General features: G+C 46.8%; 1 protein-coding gene across 1 annotated transcript in view; it reads right to left on the reverse strand.

Moving 5' to 3' along the window:
* Positions 1 to 5,975: 5,975 nt before the first annotated feature.
* Positions 5,976 to 20,256, reverse strand: part of AOAH (acyloxyacyl hydrolase) — a 266,187-nt gene continuing 251,906 nt past the window's right edge. The window contains exons 20-21 of the mRNA XM_004606887.2: positions 15,202 to 15,278; positions 5,976 to 6,533 (exon numbers count right to left, since the gene is read on the reverse strand). Of these exons, the coding sequence (XP_004606944.2) occupies positions 6,405 to 6,533; positions 15,202 to 15,278 (206 nt within the window). The 3' untranslated portion in view covers positions 5,976 to 6,404. The remainder of the gene's footprint in view (positions 6,534 to 15,201; positions 15,279 to 20,256) is intronic.

The raw sequence follows: 20,256 nt of genomic DNA on the forward strand, positions 1-20,256 counted from the left end.
ATTGCCCACTTGGGAGAGCCTGGCAAGATCCCTGTGGCACATTCATATCCAAAATACAGTAACAGATGTATACATACCTCTCGGAGAGCCCGGCAAGCTACCGGGAGTATCCCGCCCACATGGCAGAGCCTGGCAAGCTACCCATGTCATATTCAATATGCCAAAAACAGTAACAATAGGTCTCATTCCCCTGACCCTGTAAGAGCCTCCAATCATTGGGAAAGATGAGTAAGGAGAAGCTGCTAAAATCTCAGGGCTGAGTGTAATAGAGACATTACTGGTGCCCGCTCGAGTATATTGACGAGCAATGGGATGACAGTGACAGTGATGTATAAATGTACATATATATTTCCTCTAAAATTTGTTGCTTACTGTCAGAACCCCATCAAATTTGGTGTGATAATTGTGGAGAATGGTATGGAGTATTTTATGATGTCATAAAAAGTGGTTGTGTGGTCCAGGAATATGTTTGCTCACATATGAGGCTCAGCCCTAGTGTGGTGGTGATTGGGTTGTGGAGGTTGGCTGACGGGGCTGGGTCCCACAGGGTGGGAAGGGCTCTTACCCGCCTCCTTTTAGGGTGCCCCGAGTGAAAGCATCCTGGCGTGGAGTCCAGTGGCATGGCTATGGCGGCCTCATTTTATGCTCCCTTTCGGGAGTAGCAGCCATGGGATCTGGAAGGTGGCCAATGATGAGATTATCTGGCACCAGCAGGAGTGGCTTATGGGAGTGACCCCCAGGTCGCCGGAAACTGAGGGAAATGGGCAGAGGATCTCTGCTTCCGGGTCCCGTTGAGCCCTGAGTCCAAGGTAACAAAGTTCCACATTGCCTTGGTTCCGTGGGACTTCACTCATGCGTGAGGCTTGGCCCAAGTGTGTGGGGAGTGGCCTGGAGTGTGGTGGCAGTTGGGTTGTGGAGGTCAGTTGCCGGGGCTGGGTCCCAACATCCATTCTAGTTATACAGCCGAGTTTCTCCTCCCCGCCACCCGCACATTTGACCTTTTGGTGCCCTCTCCCTCTCCTCCTATTCTGTCCCCCATACCTCACACCCCAACTTCCTTGGCAAGCCGAGGAAAGCTGGGGATCCCATGAAGATGAATATTTTTAAGTGCAAAAGTAGCACTGTAGCACTGTTGTCCCATTGTTCATCAATTTGCTCAAGCAGGCACCAGTAACGTCTCCATTGTGAGACTTGTTATTGTTTTTGACATATCAAATACATCACGGGCAGCTTGTCAGGCTCTGCCATGTGGGTGGGATACTCTCAGTAGCTTGCCAGGCTCTCCGAGAGGGATGGAGGAATTGAACCTAGGTTGGCCTCGTGCAAAGCAAACACCCTACCTGCTGTGGATCTCTCCAGTCCAAGCACAAAAGTAAAGTGTATAAAACATTACACGGGAAGTCAGTGGTATTGAACTCAAATGCCAACCATAATACTTAAAATATGCTGTAGTATTAAAAATGAGCACATATGAATGCATGTTCCTCTTGAACAGTTCCAATAATGAGGGCTCATAGTTAGAGTTTGAGAGCACTGATGACCCCATATGCTTTTTCAAGATACAATAGATCCTCATTAGTTAGGACTTTTTATTTGTGAATTTGTCTACTAGCTGAAATTTTTTTAAAACCACAAAATCAATATTCAGGTCTCTTTTGTACTCATGTAAGTGAAAGAAAATTTGGGGTGCCTCACTTGTACGCTCCCAGTCAAAGCCAAAGTGATATCGCTGCTCCTTGCTTCAGAAGTTTCACAGTGTGTTTTGTCATTTTGGAAGTTTTTTAAAAAATATATTTCATTGTCCATTTCACACATTTACAATGACTCCTGATATAGTTCAGAAGCACCATAGTGCTAGAGGCTCTGATGTGCCTTATGAAGAATTATGTGTATGGACAAGTCTCAAGTATAAGTTGTAGCATGATTTACCATCTGCAGTTAAGAGATCAAGAATAAATTAAATAAGTTCCCTTTAAACAAAGCTATACATAAAACCAGGTCCCGTATTGATCGGTCACTGATATGTGACCAGAGGCTTGTAAGCACCTAACCCTACTTTCTTTATTTTTTTAAAAAAATTAAGTTTTAAAAATTGAATTACCACGAGATACACAGTTACAAAGTAAACTGGTTGGGTTTCAGTCATACAAATTTCTAAAACTCGTCCCTTCACCAGTGTACATTTCCCACCAACAACCTACATTTCTCCTTGGGTAATGATTCAGCATTAGCTAATCCAGTGTGCAAAGATGAACTACCACAGTGCAGATACTAATGACTAATTAGAACTGATTTGCAGCAAATAAAATGTGACATGGAAACAATTGTGACAGAGCTTCGTCTTACTGCCTACATTGCAATAAAAGGCAATGGGGATTTTGACTCAGAGTCTTGGACTTTTTTTTCCCATTCAAGTTCCTTGATACTCCTTCTCTGGGAAGAGTCTCTCTCGGGGGCAGCTAAGGATCCTTTCTCTAGACTCTTAACTTCTAGGCTACGAGTCACCACCCCACGTGGAGTCATGTAACTGGATGTGGGGGTGGTGAAAAGTTTGGCAAGAGTAAAAGGTTTTTGAGCTAGTAATGACCAAAAATCAGTGCAAAATCAATCATGTAATGATTTGGCAGGTTTGTCTATGCTGCATTTCTCAGGAGAAAAGGGTGGCACGTGAGGAATGTTGAAGAAGCTCACTGAAGACAGAGTCACTGGCAAGAGGGCTGTGGGAGCACAAGCCCCATCTAACGAGGTGGAACTGGTCACCTTTATCTTAGGGACTTGGTTTTTATTTTTTGTCTCACCAGGGGCTCAGTCTAAAAAGGCTCTACTCCAGGTGAAAAATGTCTGAGGGTAGGGATAAAAAGTTCTTGAAAGTTTTTAATTGAAAAACCGTGGTATATAATGTTATTGACAGTTCTGTTCTAGGCACATAATATTTCTCCCCCCCCGGGTCTTTTTAAAAATTTATTTTTAAATTTATTTTTATTTTATTGAATAACCATGAGATAGTTACAAGCTTTCAGGCTTGGGTTACAAACATCCATCCCTCCACCAGTGCACATTCCCCACTACTAATATCCCTGGTATACCCCCCTTCCTCACCCTCCCTCATGGCAGATAATATTTCCCATACTCTCTCCTTTTGGGCATATGGCTTCAACACAGACACTGAGACGTCATCATGTTTGGTCCATTATCTACTTTCGGCACACATCTCCCATCCCCACTGGTTCCTCCAGCCATCATTTTCTTAGTGATCCCTTCTCTATTCCATCTGCCTTCTCCCCTCCGCTCATGAAGCAGTCTTCCATTTATGAGGCAATCCTCATGGCCCTTGTCTCTACTGTTATTGGGTGTCAGCCTCATGTGATGTTATTCTATACTCCACAAATGAGTTAGGCACATAATATTTCACAACCAATTTCACCACCAGCGTCAACTTCGCTCCCCCAGTGCTCCCAGATTCCCTCCCTGGCCCAGGCCCCTCCCATCCCCACCTGCCACCTTACCAGGCATGTGACAGAGTTTCTGAGTTTGCAGCAAGATGGTGTGTTTTCAGTGTTGTTGAGTTTGTGTTTTGGATATATGGCTCTAAATTCTTCATAATTTTTTATGTAGAAAACTAAAAGCCTGGTTTGATTGCAAATGGCTAGAATTTTTTTCTTTATTTTTGTTTTTTGATGTCATACCCAGTCAGGCCCAGGGATCACTTCTGGTCTGTGCTCAGGGGTTTGTCCTGACAAAGCGCTGGGGCACAGGCAGTGCTGATGATGAGCCTGCATAGCCACTCTTAGCATCTTACCTGCTGCCTGGTCCCTCCAGCCACAGGGCCAGATAACCCTGTCCAGGTAAACAAGTGACAATAGTGTTGGGACATTCATCTGAAGATGACAGAGTAACCCCCAGTCTATCCACTCCGTGCACCCAGAGAGCAGGCTCCTTCATTGGGAATTGTTCTTTTTTGCCCGGCTTGCTACAAGAAGTATGATCCATTAGCTCTAAATCAGGTATCTTAAGAAAAATGCATTTCCCCCCCCCCCATTTGAGGTGTTGAACCACACCAGGTGGTGCTCAGGGGACACTTCTGGTTCAGTGCTCAGGGGACTGAGTGTGCCAAGGGATGGACCTGGACCTCTCACTCTGAACCCACTTTCTGTTTTTATTTTTTTCTGTACCATTTGTACCGAGGCACTGGGATTTATAATTCTGTTATAAATATTAAGCTTGCTTTTCACATATGCAGAATCTTAACACCACATCTATGACCAAAGTGCCCACTTGCCTCCACCCGTGTCCCCTAAATCCTTCCCAGCCTCTCTCCCTTTCATATAAACTCAGTTCTATAGATAAAATCTCCAGTTCTGATAACTTTGGCTGCTTGTTGTTCCCTTATGTTTCTTTATATCTCACATAGAAAGAACATTTAATATAAACGAAACATTAATTCATTATTAAAAAGGTATAAAACCATCAGCAAGCTAGGAATAAACAGGCCTTTTATTTTTCAATGTAATAAAGGGCATAAGCACCATGAGGAAATGCCATGCTCAGTGGCAAAGTGCTGAGAAGTCTGTGATGTTAGTTAACGAAGCCCCTTTCCTGATTTCAAGGCTATGAATTCCCTAATCTGTTGCTTTCCATGAAGCTCTGTATCTCCCTTCAAATCCAAATGGTAATCTAACAGAGTATTCTTTTTTTTTCAACTATTTTTATTGAACCACGATGAGATACAGATTTACAAGGTTTACATAATTGGGTTTCAGTTATGTAATTTTCCAACATCCATCCCTTCACCAGTGTGCATTTCCTACCACAACGTCCCCAGTTTCCCTCTCGGCTCCCCCCACCCCCTCCACCTGCCTCTGCAGCAGGCACTTTTCTTCTCTCTCTCTCTCTCTCTCTCTCTCTCTCTCTCTCTCTCTCTGTTAGGTTAGCTCAATGAGGTATTCATTTCATTTTCAAAATATTATTTTGCTAAATCAGAGGAGATTTTATTTGAGAAGAAGGAAAGGAACACTTGCTTGGTACAGCGAGGTGCAAGTGAAGCAACCTTGAGAAGAGAATGCTTCCACCTTTCTGCTTAACACAGCTCAGGCACCCACTCGGGGAAATGCCAGGCTTGAATCAGGACAGGCAAAGCCAGCGCAGAGCACGTACACTGCGTGGACACCCACCAGCCCCACACTGTATCTAGAGACCACTTACTCTGCGTGTGGCCGGTTGGTGCTCCCTGCCTGCCAGTTTCCTGGGGGCCTCTGACTCAGGCTGGAGAGAGGAATTGCTCTTTGCAGGAAAGGAAAGTCTGCTCTAATCTCTGCACAGTGTTCCAGGTCCATCACCTTAACCTCACAGAAGAGAATCTCAGGAGGAGGCAAAATAGTGAAGCAAGATAGTTTTTATTGAACAAAATTTACTTAGAAAGATGTGAGGGACAAGAAAGAAATGGGATGGTTTCAAGGGAGAACAGGAGCTTGAAAGAGCAAGCCAAGTCCTCTCTCTCCCTCCCTCACCCCCCTCTGTTTTTTACTCTCCACCATCCTCGTCTTGCTCAGAGTCTCATTTGATAGCTCCATTGTTGATTTTCTGCGAGTTCCCTTGATGGGACTATCTTTTGTGATCTTGCCACCTTTAGTATTCTGACCCTGTCTTTGGCTTTTGTTATAGACAAAGTTGAGGGGGGGCCCTGAGATAGTGGTGGAGGGAAACAGGTGCCACCGTCAGGGCTGTGATGTTGGAATGTCATGTCATGAAGCTCTATCACTAGCAGGATTGTAAAATCATAAATCACAGCGACTAAACTAAAAATTAAAACAAAAAACAGAAAAGAAGCATTTTTAGGCAGTTTCCTCCTGGCCTTCAGCATCAGGACAGGGGTTCTGGGGTTGAGGGAAAGTAAGGTGGGAGAGGCACTGGGCCGGGACCCAGCCTACAGAATCACCTTCTGATCTTCAGACAAGCACAGTCAATGGGGGTTTGATTCCTATTTGTGCCTGTTCAAGGAGATGGACCATAAATTTGTTCCATTACAAATCCTACAGTCTTGAACACACAACTTTATGTAATCATTGTTTTCACTGAGACTAGATTGTCAGAGAAGCCATCCAGGATGCAGGATGGGGGAGCCAGGAAAGGAGGAAGCTTCGTTTCAGGTGCGGCTGATGTTTCTGCTGAGACCCCTGGATTCCCCAAACTGACCCTAAAGGAAAGGCCACCAACTTCAAAGCTTTATTAAAAGTTATTGAAGAACAATTTGAGGGGAACCAAAGCTCAGGGTCATGCTGTCACTGCGCATTTTTCTCAATGAGGGTGAAGCACATAGCAGAGATGCTGCTCAACAGGGTCCTGGGAGCCTATGCTAACAGCAGCCGATAGATTACCCATTTCTCTCTCCCTAACTATATTGAGGATCAGTGCCCCCCTTGGTCCCCAAACACCTGCTCAATCTGCTGGTTTAACGGATTCTCCTTTCCCAGGACCTGGGGCCATTGGAGCATCACCTTCTTCCAGAGTTGATCTGCCAGCAGCAGTGAAGCCACCTGCAAGAGATCCCAGAGGAGGAGTAAGTGGGAAGTGGCAGTGAAGGACAACATTCTCCTGCAATACTGATCTTATTCTTCATATGGGAGACAGACTATGGAATTTCATCCTCGATGTCTGCCTCCCGCCCTCTGGAAGGGCTCCTCCCGGCTGGTGATGACAGTGGGTCTTTCACCCTCTCTGAAATCTAAAAGGATGTCACTCTCGGGAGTGTGTTTCATGACCTGTCTATCACACTAACAGACTCAGCTAACAACTCTTCTTTCTGGGCAATGAAATAAGAAACATGTTAGAAAGCCCCAATTACAAGGAAGAAACATGACCTTAGCAGACACCCAGCAAGAACCTGGATCCTCTCCTCTAAAATCGCAAGGAAATGAATTCTGCCAAGAACCCAAGTCAGGGGAAATCCATCCACTCTTTCCTACTGAGTAGGAGGAGAACATTGCCTGGGGTTCTGGACAGATGGTCCAGCAAGTGGCCAACATGGTTCAAAGGGTCCCCTGAGCCCCGCCTGGAGTGGCTCCTGAGTTCAGAGCCAGGTGTAAGCCATCAGCACTACTGTGTGTACCCCCCCTCCCCAAACATAACAAACACAAACCAAGGAATGTATCCTGGATGATGCACATGGATGTATGTAGCTTTGTGAGACATTAAGCAGAGATATGACCCAACAGAAATGGGGGACTAACAAATGTGCATTATTCTAAGCTACTAAGCTTGTGATAATTTATAATTTAGTAACATAAGAAATGCACTTAGGAATCCATCTACTCATTTGTCTGTGGACAGCGAATTCTGCAGGAGATTAACAGAACGAGTCCTTCCCTCAAGGAATTCCCATGGCAGCGAGGAAAGTGGACATGGTAATGACCAGGAAGGCAGTGAGGAGGCTGAGGGAGGGCTGCAAGCAGGGAAGGGCCAAGATCCTCCCTGGAGAGGGTGAACACTGAGATGAATTTCCAAGGCGGGGTCCAGCAGATGGATGCTACGGACAGCCAGTACCCAGGGTGGAGGACTCAGACGTGCGAGAGAATAAGGAAGGCCCCACCGTGTGGGGACCATGTCAGCAGGGAGGCCCAGGGTGAGGAATCTTGGCTATGGCTGCCCAGCCAAAGGCTGCCCTCTGCCTACCTTGCTAAGTCAGATCTTCATTTACTCACAGTGTCCACAGAGTTATGCTCCTGGTTTGGTTGTGACCGAGGAAGTGTCTTTCTCTGGGTTAAAACTCTCAACAGTTGGGGTCTGAGCAATAGTACAGTGGGTAAGGCGCTTGCCTTGCATTCAGCCGACCCAGGTTCGATTCTGGCATCCATCCCATATGGTCCCCCAAGCATCGCCGAAGCGATTACTAAGTGCAGAGCTAGGAGAAACTCCTGAGCATCACAGGGTGTGGCCCCTGCCACCCAAGCCTCAACAAAAAATGGGGGATTGTGGGGGCCAATGGCTTTGTCTCCACAGGGACTTTGACTGGCTACCATTCAGAGAAGACTGATGGCTCTGAGGGGAACACCTGCCCCCAGATTAACTCAGAAGCACATATGCCATCTCTGAAGCCAAGTCACATTCACCTTTGTAAAGGCAGTGTGCAGAGAGCCCTGTGCCACTGGGAACCCGTTCACTCAGCACAGATTTCTCCCTTGCAAAGAGAGCTTTGGTAGTTTCATTCCACCCATCTATGAAGTAATTTACTTCAGATTCCACACAGTCCACCTGCACTGCAACTGTGCACAACACACACCACACATACAGTAGATAGCACACACTTCCATACCACTCATTCCACACTCAACCATACACATCACATACACACTCCTCCACACACCACTTATACCACATAAGTACATACAGGTGCCACTCATACGATGCAAAAAACACACAGCACAAACAACACACATATAGTACATGTATTGCATGAAGATATCACACACATAACACACGTTTCCTCACCTTCTTGCAGCTGCACACACACAAAATATATATACACATATATTCTGCTTGCCTTCACAACAAACTACACATATCACAACCACACATATATCACTCATCATACACAGGCTCCCCCATGCTTTCTTCACACACACACATACATTGACTATCAGACTGGGAGAATTTTGAGACAGGTTTGATCATTTCTCTAACTAAAAACCGTCAGTGTTCTCAAAGACAGCTCTGGTCTGGCAGCTGTTTGGATGTTCTTTCTTGATAGAATAGGTTCCTATCAGGGCTGTGGATAATTACTCAGGTCCTTTCTGATTTCTTTTCCTTTTTAACGTGATATACCTAGACTATTTTCTTAATTATATGCTGTCAAGGAATTTGTGGTCATCAATCTCCCAATTTAAATTAATATGGGAGGTGATGAGGTGGCACTAAGAAGAGAAAAAGAAAATGAAAGAGCACGATTTGAACATGGGCTAACTTCTGGGTATGAAAGCAATTAGTTGGCTGTCAGTCTAATGGAGATGAGACTATTCATGTGTACATTGAAAATATACTGGGTTTAGAGCGAGAGGGCCATTACTTAAACTAGCGATGCCTGTGCTAAGTGACCCTGTACAACCATGATTTGACCAACATTCACCAACCACCTACTCAGGGCTCCTTTTATCACAGCCCTCCACTGGTACTTCCGCTCGATGTGCTGCATTAGGCCAGCACCCCAGGCCTTACCCTCAGTTCTTGTTTGGTCCAAATCACGTCATTAACTTACTCTTCCCTGACTGCACTCTGGCTGGCCCTGCTGTGAGTGGAGCTTCATTTCCCTGGTCAGACCCTCCTCGCAGCGGTCTCTGTGCTTGACTCGGCTGCGTGCCAATTCCTGCGTGTCCCAGCTGCAGGATTCGCAGCTTCCATGTGGGGCTGTGTTCATCCGGACACCAATGCCAGCGCCAGCGGGCAGAGCCACTGCCTGCTGCGCACAGTGCTTTGCTCGGCGCGCTGCTGCAGTCCGAGCACTTGGTGGGGTCGGCGCCCCGCCTGTCTGCCTGATGCTGCTTGAGAGGCCCCCGGGCCAACACCAGGTGGGGTCATCGTCCCATGGGGAAGAAAGATCCCATGCCTCTGTCAGGCTTTCAGAATTTCTCTTTTCCTGGTGGTGATTTTTAAATGGAGCCACAATTGTCACCGCATTTAAACCTAGGGTGAGTTCCTCGACAGGGAGTGTTTTTTTTCCCAGCTTGAGAAAATACACTTGTGCATGTGCCCCCGTGAGCTCATGAGACACGCTGGACAGGACAGGAACCCAGCAGTTTGCTGGACTCATCTACACATTCTACTTCAGATGCTCACTGTAGATATTTTATTACAAAATAGAGCCGTTTAGGAGAACAGTTGTAAAGATAACCCTTGAACAGCAGCTACCCGATTATACTCTATACTCTTCAATTGTCTGGCTGTGTCTGTGTCATCTAGCATTACACATCTACCTCCAGAGCTTTATCTTTCCTCTACCATCTCTATGCCACCGGTGGTGTACATAGAGAGTACAGACCATGTACTCTACACCTGTGGCTATACCTCGTGTTGTGGTGCTGGGAATGGAGCCCAGGCCTTGCACAGCCAAGTGCTCCCCTGCTGGGCTCCATCCATAGCTCATCGTTGTGGGTAAGAGCCATACCCAGAGGTCCTGGTTCTGGGCCAGGTTCTGTTCCTGGCGGTGCTCTCTGGAGCGTGTGGTGCTGGTCTCAGACCCAGGCCCCCAGCATGCAAAGCCTGCCCCCAACCTGTTGAGATATTTCTCTGGTCCCTGGAACATACAACTGCTATTCAGAGCACGCTTATGTGGGTACCACCAAAATGCTTTTTTTGTGGCTTGGTACTTTTTAAGTTGAAGTCTTACTAAGTTTAACTCTGGCATGTTATCAATTCAAAGTGAAAAAGTCAATTCTTTGTCCTGTGGGAAGAGCGATTTTAGACTGCCCTGCTAGTATCTGTTTTATAGATTTATCCTTGTGTGTAGAGTCTCAGGAGTCTAGCCTCTTATCTGTGAGCATCGGCTCCTTTTATCTACCCCCAAGCTGCAGTGCTGTGCCGCCCCGCCCACCACACTCTCCCTCTGTTCTCACTTTCCACTGCAGTGTTCACTAGTCTGGGTTGTTTTTTCCCAGTTTATTTGCTTTGGTTATTTACATTTAACATGAATGCAAGTGTCTGGTGTTAAATTCAGTCCTTTACTTCCTTACTTTTATCAGAACTCCTCAAGTCCCTCTCATGTTGTTACAAAGGGCACAGATTCACCCTTTTTAAGGGCAGAATAGAATCCCTCTGATAGAAACACTGTACTCAGTCATCCATTGATAGGATTCTGGGTTGATTCTGCATGTTGGCTGTTATAATCATCTTCTCTGACCAAGCGTGTCATTTCTGGAGGGACACACAGGGAAACTTGAAGGGGGCAACAGACGGATACTGCACTCATATGGCCTTCCAGGTGTTCATGTCTTCTTCAGAGAAGGTCTATTTAAGTCTTTCCCCCATATGTTTTTTTTTTTTCTAACTTGTTTTTGGGCCATGCCTGGTAGTACTCAGGGCTTAGTCTTGGCTCTGTGCTCAGGGATCTTCCTGGTGGTGCTCAGGAACCATCCTCTGGGGCTGGCAATTGTACTGGGGTTGCCTGTGTGCAAAGCAAATGTCTTGCCCCATACTATTTCTCTGGCCCTTGGCCATTTTTTAGCTCCGAGTTGCTTGATTTTTGGTTGTTTTTATTTAGCTTTGGATATCGACCCCTTTCAGATGTATAATATGCAAGCATTTTTTCTTATTTGCTAGGCTGACTTTTTGCATTTGCTGTAGTTTCTGTCATAGTGTGAAGGTTTTTATTTATTTATTTTGCCCTGTTAGGGACTTAATCCAGGGTCTCACACATGCAGGCTGACTTTTTGCATTTGCTGTAGTTTCTGTCATAGCGTGAAGATTTTTATTTATTTATTTTGCCCTGTTAGGGACTTAATCCAGGGTCTCACACATGCAAGGCAAGTGCTTGAGCTCTGAACCTCCTCCTTGACCTTGTAAAAGCTCTTCAGTTTATTTTGCCTTTTTATATATCTAGAATTAATTCCGTTCTTATCTGTCTTCCCTTCCCTCCTTCATTGCCATGCTGATGACACACACCTGGTTGTGGGGTTTGCCTGGGGTCACTGCTCCAGCCACAGGTCATGCCCAGTGCTCAGTTGAAGCCACACTCTCTAGTGGTGCTCAGAGTAATCTGGTCCTGGTGCTCAGCAGAGAAACTTCTGGCGCTGACGCACACGCGGTCTGGGGCACACTCCCTGATGTGTTGCCCCCACATCTCTTGGTTGTTCTAGCTGGGGGCTTCACCCCTTTACCTGTGTTCACACACATCTGGCTGCCACGGGGCTAGATACTGCTTGTGTTGCTGGGACCTCAGATAGCAGAGATGCTGGTGGTGCCAGGGACGGACTGATCACCTTCTAGTTGCAAAGCTGCTGGGTGATGCCCAGCACCCCCCATCATCTAAGTTTATGGAGTTCCACATGTTTATTCTTGCTTTTATTCACCTTGCCAAGGCAGTTGAGTTTTATAATATAGATGTTGAGGTCCTGCCTAAGAATCCCACCCAGGTGGAGAAACTGAGGCACTACTCAGAGAAGGGTGGACCCTTTATGAAAAGTGAAACAACAGGAGACTCTAAGAGTCAAGGGCTGTCAAGGGTCCAAGGTTTTTCCTGTGAAAACATCCAGGTTAACTTTTGTGAATGCAGAGAACTACAGGTCAACACAATTTAAACAATCGTGTTGTTCACAATTCTCACCTTCTCCTACAAGCCATTTTCGGCTTTATTCCACTCTGGAGAAGCCTGCTCTCTCTCTCTCTCTCTCTCTTCCTCTCTCCCTTTATCTCTCCCTTTCTCTCTCTCATTTCCTCTCTCCCTCTCTCTCTCCCTATCTATCTATCTATCTATCTATCTATCTATCTATCTATCTATCTATCTATCTATCTATCTCTTCCTCTCCCCCTTCCTCTCTTCCTTTCTCTCTTTTCCTCTCTCCCTTTCTCTCTCTCTCTCTCTCTCTCTCTCTCTCTCTCTCTCTTTCTTTCTATTTGGCTACGCCTGGTGATTCTTAGGGGTTGCTCCTGGCTCTGCACTCAGGAATCACTCCTCGTAGACCTGGGGGACTATACGGAATGCTGGGATCAAAGCTGGGTTGACTGTGTGCAAGGCAAGTGCCCTACCCACTGTACCCACTGTACCCACTGTACCCATTGTACCCACTGTACGATTGCTCTGGCCCCAACCCTGTTCTCTCTTAAAGAGATATATTTATCCTCTCTCCTTTCTCTCCTCTCTCCTTCCTCCTCTCTTGTCCCTCTAAATTTCTTTCAATAAAAACACTTTGCTTTCCAACAAAAGAAAAAAAAGCAGCAGCTGGGAAGCCTTAGCACAGGGCAGTCCTGGCGACACCTCTGGCAAATCTGCCCAGAGGGAGCCAAAGGGACCTGGGTACTTTCCGTTCCAATGTTATTTATTTATGCTCTTCTTAAATTGTGGTTTCTTTTTAGGCCCCCAAATACTGGGGTTAATCCTTGCAGTGATCAGGGACCCTGCAGCTCTGGGGACTGACCCTGGGCCTCCTGCATGGAAAGATGTGCTCATTCCACTAAACTCTCTTGCTCTGCTCCCAATTTTAAATATATAAACTGACCACACGACAGTGCTATCAGGTGTATTTCCCGGGCCAGAGAGGTGGCACAGCGGCAGGGTGAGCTCGCCTTGCATGCCGCCAACCTGAGCTCAACTTCCACACCCGCAGAGCCCCCTGTGAGCTCAACTCCCACACCGTGCACAGCCCCCTGCGACTGCTGGGACTTGTCCCAGAACACAGAGCTGGGATAAGCCCTGAGCACAACCAGCTGTGGTCTAAAATCAAAACCCACAAAAAACTCTAACGTTTTTTACATTTTACATATTTATAGTTACGGAACAAATAAATTCCTACCTCCAGCACCTCAGTACTGACTCATCACCCAGACTGCAGATGAAACTGCACCTGCTGATGCTCAGTCAGGACCCGACCAGTGACTGCAGCTGAGGGTCTCCACTGCAAGAGCCAGCCGTGCCTCCTGCCAGTCTCCTTCTAGAGCTTCCTCCTTGCAGGGCCTCTGACCTCCAGCATTGTGGCTGCACATGGAGGGGAACAAAGTCCGGGATGCCAGTTCCTTATCTGAAATCACTCAGCAGTGTGCATGGCTTGGGGCTTCACCTGACATGCCCGTTTAGCCGTGAGGAGACAGGTCATTCTGCAGCGCGGGGTGTGGCACAGCTTCCAAGCGCTGCTACCAGGGGGTTAGCCCTGCAAACTGAGCTTGGTGTAGCCTAAAGCTCTTTCAGCGTTTTCTATCCACTATTGTGAGATTTTAGGTCCTGGGGTACTCCGAGTGACTCTTTGAGCTTGACTTTGCAGAAACTTTGAGAGCAGATGTGGGCCGGAGAGATACTGCGATTGACAGAACCTTGCTGTGCGAGAAGGTGACGCGGGCTCAAGCCCCGGCGCCATTTAGTTGCCCTGAGCGCCACCGGAAGCATCCCTGAGCACAGGAGTGCCGGAGCACAACCGGGCATGGCCCCCAAACCAAGAGAAGTTAAACTACAACTGAGAGAGCAGATGTCTGAATGGCTATAACTGTGGCTGCATCCCGGCCCCAAGCCCTGGGCCTTTGGAATGGGACTTCTCTAAGTCATGCTCTCCACTTTTTTTTTTTTAAATTTTATTGAATCACTGTAAGATAGTTACAAGCTTTCAGGTTTGGGTTACAATCTCACAATGATCAAACACCCATCCCTCCACCAGTGCACTTTCCCCACCACCAATATTCTTGGTATACCCCTTTCCCACCCTCCCTCTGCCTCCATGACAGACAATATTCCCCATACTCTCTCTCTACTTTTGGGCGTTATGGCTTGCAACACAGACACTGAGAGGTCATCATGTTTGGTCCATTATCTACTTTTGGCACACATCTTCCATCCTGACTGATTCCTCCAGTCATCATTTTCTTAGTGATCCCTTCTCTATTCCATCTGCCTTCTCCCCTCTGCTCATGAAGCAGTCTTACAGCTATGGGGCAATCCTCGTGGCCCTTGTATCTACTGTCCTTCGGTGTCAGCCTCATGTGATGTTATTCTATACTCCACAAATGAGTGCAGTCCTATGCTTTCCATTTTGTCTGCGCTCTGACGACTATCTCCACTCGGGGCCCTGCGCTCCTCCAGGCAGCGAATGTTCCCAAGGCCTCCCTTCCACATGCTCTTTGGGGGTGGTTCCCATTTGGGGGTACTCACTTCTCCAGGGTCCTTCCCCCAGAGAGTGCTGGGGCTTGTCCTTTGCTTTGTGTTTTGTTTAGGTCACATCTAATGGTGCTCAAGAGCTATTTCAGGTGTCATTTGCTTTTAGCTTCTAGAAAACAGATTTGAGGTCACTCTGCCATGCGTCTCCTCAGCTCTGTGATCCCCGCCTCTAGCCGATTAATTTTCTGCCTTATTTTGTTTTCACCTTAGTATTCACAACCCGTACTGGATTGTACACATGTGTGCACAGCACCTGAATCCTTCTTGAAATAAAATAGGATGAAATGGAACATGTGGGCACACAGTTATCTCCCAGGAGGAGCAGAGAGACTGCAGGAAGAGCTGCCAGCTGGGCTCACCTCGTTGGGATGGAATCCGTCCACAGGTTCAATGAGTTGCCAGGGCTGCCCGCCTCTTTTCTGCCACTCCTGAGAGACTGCAAGACACACAACCAGGGGTCAGAGACCGGCTCCGCTGGCCTGAATCCAAACCCCTCATGAGACGTCAGGGCTGCCCAGCCCTCGCACCTTACCCAGTGCTGCTTCAGAGCTGTCATCTGTGAGCTCTGGGGTTGGGGGGTGGAGTGGGGTGGGTCGGTCCTTGCAAGGTTCAAGGGGTCTTCCCATAAAAATGAGGGGGTTATTTTCAAACTTAAGAAAATACGTGAGCATGTTGGAGGAAAGTGGTTTATGCAGTGCAGAGGGTGGTGGGCGAGGGTGAACCCTGGAGTTGTCACTGACTGAAGTTCATCTCACTGCTCAGAGGCTGGCAGAGGAAAGGGAAGCACTTGGTCGCCGTCACTTCTCATGAGCTACGTTTACAGGCGCACTTCCTGCCCATGTCAGGCAATCACCTTAAAGTATCACGCAGTTGGTCAGAAATATCACTACATGAAATTATCTCAACATCCCATTTAGAAGGAGAGTGCTGGAGAGAGAATACGATGAGCCCCAAAGCAATGTGAAGCAATAAAGCTGTCCTTCAACGGGGTTAAGGGACCAAGAATGTGCATTGCTCTGAGGCAACTGCTGAATTAACTGCACAGCCATAAGAGGCAGACAGTCAGAACTCCTCAAAGGAAACCATCAATCTGCAAACGCCTGGACAGGACGACTAGAAAGGGCCACTCCCAGTGCAGATCGTGTTCCTCTGCCCCTGAGTTCAGCCAGAGGAACAGGCACAGCCTTGTGCCTTTAGTCTTTCCTCTGCCGCTCAGCATCATCTGGTGCCATCTCTGTTTCTCTCCCTCTGGACTCAGAATGAGGATTCAACCAGGAACTCTCACTGGGCTCAAGAACCTGGACTTTCCCAGAACCAAGCAACTCCACTCTTGCAGTTAGCCTCGCACCACCACGCTCTCTGCTCTCTCCCACACTCAGGAAGAACTTCCTTCCCCAGCTCAGGATGAGCCCCCGCTGCTGAGTTTGGATTCCACATGCCAGATCACGCAAACCCGTTAGCATCTTCGGTGGCAGAACGACCACGGTTTTTGCTGGTCACGATATTTTGCTCCTGGATTTTATTAGAGGCCATTAGAGGAAGCAGTGATTGGAAAGTGGTCTTTGCGTTTCTCATGAAGGTCAAATTGAGGACGTTGTCCTCTGTGTCTTCCACTTGGAATGCCAAGAGAAATAAAAGGAGTGTGAGTGAAAGTGCTCCTGCTGTGAAAGAGTGATCTGTATCTGCTCTTCTGCGTGCAACCTGGAGCTGTGCTGAAGCCTAAACCACAATGAGGTGTCTTTTTTTTCCCCCAGAATCACTATTCTGAATCCCTTAATGTGCCCTGTGCAAGGTATTGTCTGGTGATTGTGGTGAGCTTGCCTGGCTGTCCACAGGTAGTTTGGTCTATTTTGTCTCTTTGCAGCATGTCGTTGGACCCAGATTCTGTTATAGATTCATTCCTGGCTACTCTGCCTTCCTGAAGATCTGGTGGGTCCCAAGCTGCTGCCCGTGTCCACAGTCCTGGCTCTTTGCTCTGCCACCACCTGCTGGGGCCAGGCACTTCCTTCCCTATGAACTGGGGAGAAGATGGGCCACTTTCTCTCTCTTTGGGCAGGGAGGTCTTGCAGTTCCACTGCTTAACTTTGATTTGATTTGCTGAGTCACCCCCAATCTGAAAAACCAACAACCCCCCACCTTACTGAACACCGGGCATCTGAGAGAGTTTCTGCAAAGGCTCAGACGTCATTTCCTCTGGTATCTTTCATATATTTGCCTCATCTCCAGCTGGCAGTCCCAGGAGGCATTAACCCGTAAACTCTTATCAGCCCCACACCTCCAGAGTGTGGCCGTGAGCTTGTTCCAGTGCCTGCTCCCTCCGTGCTCCTGACCCGTCTTGTCCTTTCTCTTGCTTATCTCTTTTTAGCTTAATTTCACATTATGCTTGTACTGATGTCAAAAAGCAAGAAAACCAAGGGTGAATGAAAATTCCAAGAGGATGCTGAGAACTTCGCAAATGGGTCTGGAAAGACAATGAGAACTGATCCCAGTCAAGACCTCAGGCAGTGCCGGGTCCAAGAAGCTGCTCATAACACCCGAAGGCTTCATGTTTGTAAGCGAGGGTGAATGACACTTGAATCTAAACCAGTGCTGGGGAGCATGAAAAGAAAATTGAGGAACAAAAACATAAAGAAAACAGAAGGGTTATTTAATACTGCTATGTTTTGCAAGGGTACGGGGGCATGCCTTAAGGTAGGCGTTGATAGGAGAGTTCAGCACTGTACCACTATATTCCAGTGAATCAAAACAAAGTCAGTGAGAGCATAGTCCATCCTGACGGAGGACAGGGCGGTGTTCACCACCCCACTTCCAACACACATCCTTCCTCTTATTAGAAGAATACTATGAAGATGACCAGCCTTTGAAAAAACTAACTTGTCATACAAAATAACTGAGAAAAATATTAAAAGACGTACCACAGCCTACCAAAACACTGGTCCATTCACCATGGAAAATATCATTTTATTGCATGACTATTGTTTGTCCAAGGATGCCCACACGCCTGCAGACATCAGGGCAGCACCACTGAATGGTGAGTCAGAAGCTCACAGGCAGAGTTGAAGATTTTATCTGGACTGTGACTCGTTCCAGGCAGAGTGATCTTCTTTGGTGTTTTGCTCTTAGGGTGAAAGTTGGTTTTCTTAGAATAAAGTTGCTACCAGATAGTGGACTCTGCCCGATTCTTCTCTGATTTCTGGGAGTAGGAGGTTAAAGCAGTGGGGAGCATGGAAGGTCAGCATAAGTGGTTCCTTTGTACCAGAGGTTGCAGTTCGAAACAGGCAAATGCACTTGGGAAGGCCAATTGGGTATTGGGAAGGGACATCGGGTGATGCTCAGGGCTTACTCACTCTGTGCTTCAGCATCTCTCCTGGCAGGCTCAGGGCACCATTTGGGGTGTTAGGGGTCAAACTTGGGTTATATTCATACAAGACAAGTTTCTTACCCACTGTTCTACCTTTCTAGTCCCATAAAATGAACTCTTATGTAGTTTTATGAAGTCTTGCATTAAGTTTCACAAATGATCATAAATGATCTCTTGAGATTTGTTTTATAAAGTCAAAGGAACTCTACACATTACCAGTTCTTCAGTCAAGCAATGGGAACCATGGGAGAAGTTCTATACACAGCTGCAGCTTGTTGGCCCACATCAGCTGGAGCAGATATGTGAAGAGAGAAATCTGCATACTGGTCAGCACCATGCATCACTAGTTATTGTCACACACGTACATGTGGAGAACTAAAATCTAGGCTTACAGGGCCAGACAACAGGGGTGAAAAAGTCTTGGACTGTTGGATAACATTGGGTTGTCCTTGCTGCACACACAGAGACCTTAAGGTTTATGGAGCCACACCTACAACAGTGAAACTGAGGCACACCCAATTCCATCAATCACTAATACTCCTATATTGCTAATATCTCTTTCCTTTATATCCTTTGCATGGTTTATTTAGCAATGTCCTTTTTGTATAGACACAGGAAGACAGTTGATACTATGCTATGTAAAATGGGAGTTAATTGACTCCAAAATAATATTTACTCCTGGGTATCCATATTGATTTAAGCCTTAGTTGCCTTTAGTTTCTAGCACTCCAAGAGCAGGGTCCTGACGAAGGATGGGATGTACCCAGGGTAAGCTGTGAGCTACCCTGGCTTCGAAATAAGTCAGACTAAGCACCATGATACTTAACTATAAGTTGAGAGCACAGTTATGGACAAATTCTGTCATAACCCAAAAAGAAGTAACTGATTGAGGACCCTGCTGGGGTTAGACTAACCTGGCCTGAGGACTGTGGTCTGGAATATATAGTGAGATGTCTCTAGGAAGAGCCAACCTTTAAGCTTATTATATCTCTTACTGTGTTCAAACAAAATGACACTGCTAAAATATTATAAGAAGTAAATTTACTATGACCGTTTAAATAGATTACTAGCTTAGGAAAGGAGAAAGCAATTCACCCCTGATGGAATCCCTCCCTTGTGCAGATCTCCTAGTAAACTGGAGTGCTGAACCCTCAGATGAGATTTTATCTTTGAGTTAAACTCCTGAAGGAGAGGCTTTACCCCTCTTTGTTGTTATGACAATGTTCAACTACACCTTTGTATCCTAACCCTTTATGGTTACTATATAACTGTGCTGTAAGGAGTAGGAGCGCTGTTGAAGAAGCAGAGAACTAGACTCTGGAACTAGACTCTGGGAAGGAGATGCTGAGAAGGAGATAAGGAATGGATTAGACTGAGAGGCTCTTGGAAGAATATGAAGACATTGAAGACTAGACGTTGGGGAAGGAGATGAAGAACGAGACTCTAGAACTAGACGCTGAGAACTAGACATCAGGGGACGAGATGTTGGAGATGTTGAAGACTAGATGCCGAAGACTAGAGGCTGAGGACTAGACATTGAGAATCGGGAAGGTCAGCGAAGAGATGTTTAAGATGAGGAGGAGAACTGAGACTCTGGAGACTTTGGGACTAGAAGGAGAACCAGATGATGATGATGACTGGAAGTAGAGGACTATGAGACTACACCAAGAGGAGGAAGAAGATATAACAAAGGAGAGTGCTTTGAGGTCTACCTGGAGACTAGGATGATGGAATTCTGATGACTGGGACTGAAGCCAAGACAATGACTATGACTGCCATGAAGAGAGATTGGGCGACGCTGGGGAGGAGAGAGAAATAAACTGACTGCCGACCAGCCTGGGGCCCAGTTCTGTTTCTCTGTCTGTTGCTGTCCTTCACCCATCATCTGGCCTGGGAAGGTGACCCTCGGCCACCGAACGCTCGAGTCCTGCATGTCCTGCGTGTGCGCCCATCGCATCCCTATTTTCTTCTGTTTATTGAAAACTTACACCCTGTATGTGGCCAATCTGGCAGCACCTCATGATTCCCCAAGTACCTTGCAGGAGAGATCCCT

The sequence above is a fragment of the Sorex araneus genome, chromosome 1 (genome assembly GCF_027595985.1).
Source record: "Sorex araneus isolate mSorAra2 chromosome 1, mSorAra2.pri, whole genome shotgun sequence".
Taxonomy (NCBI): domain Eukaryota; kingdom Metazoa; phylum Chordata; class Mammalia; order Eulipotyphla; family Soricidae; genus Sorex; species Sorex araneus.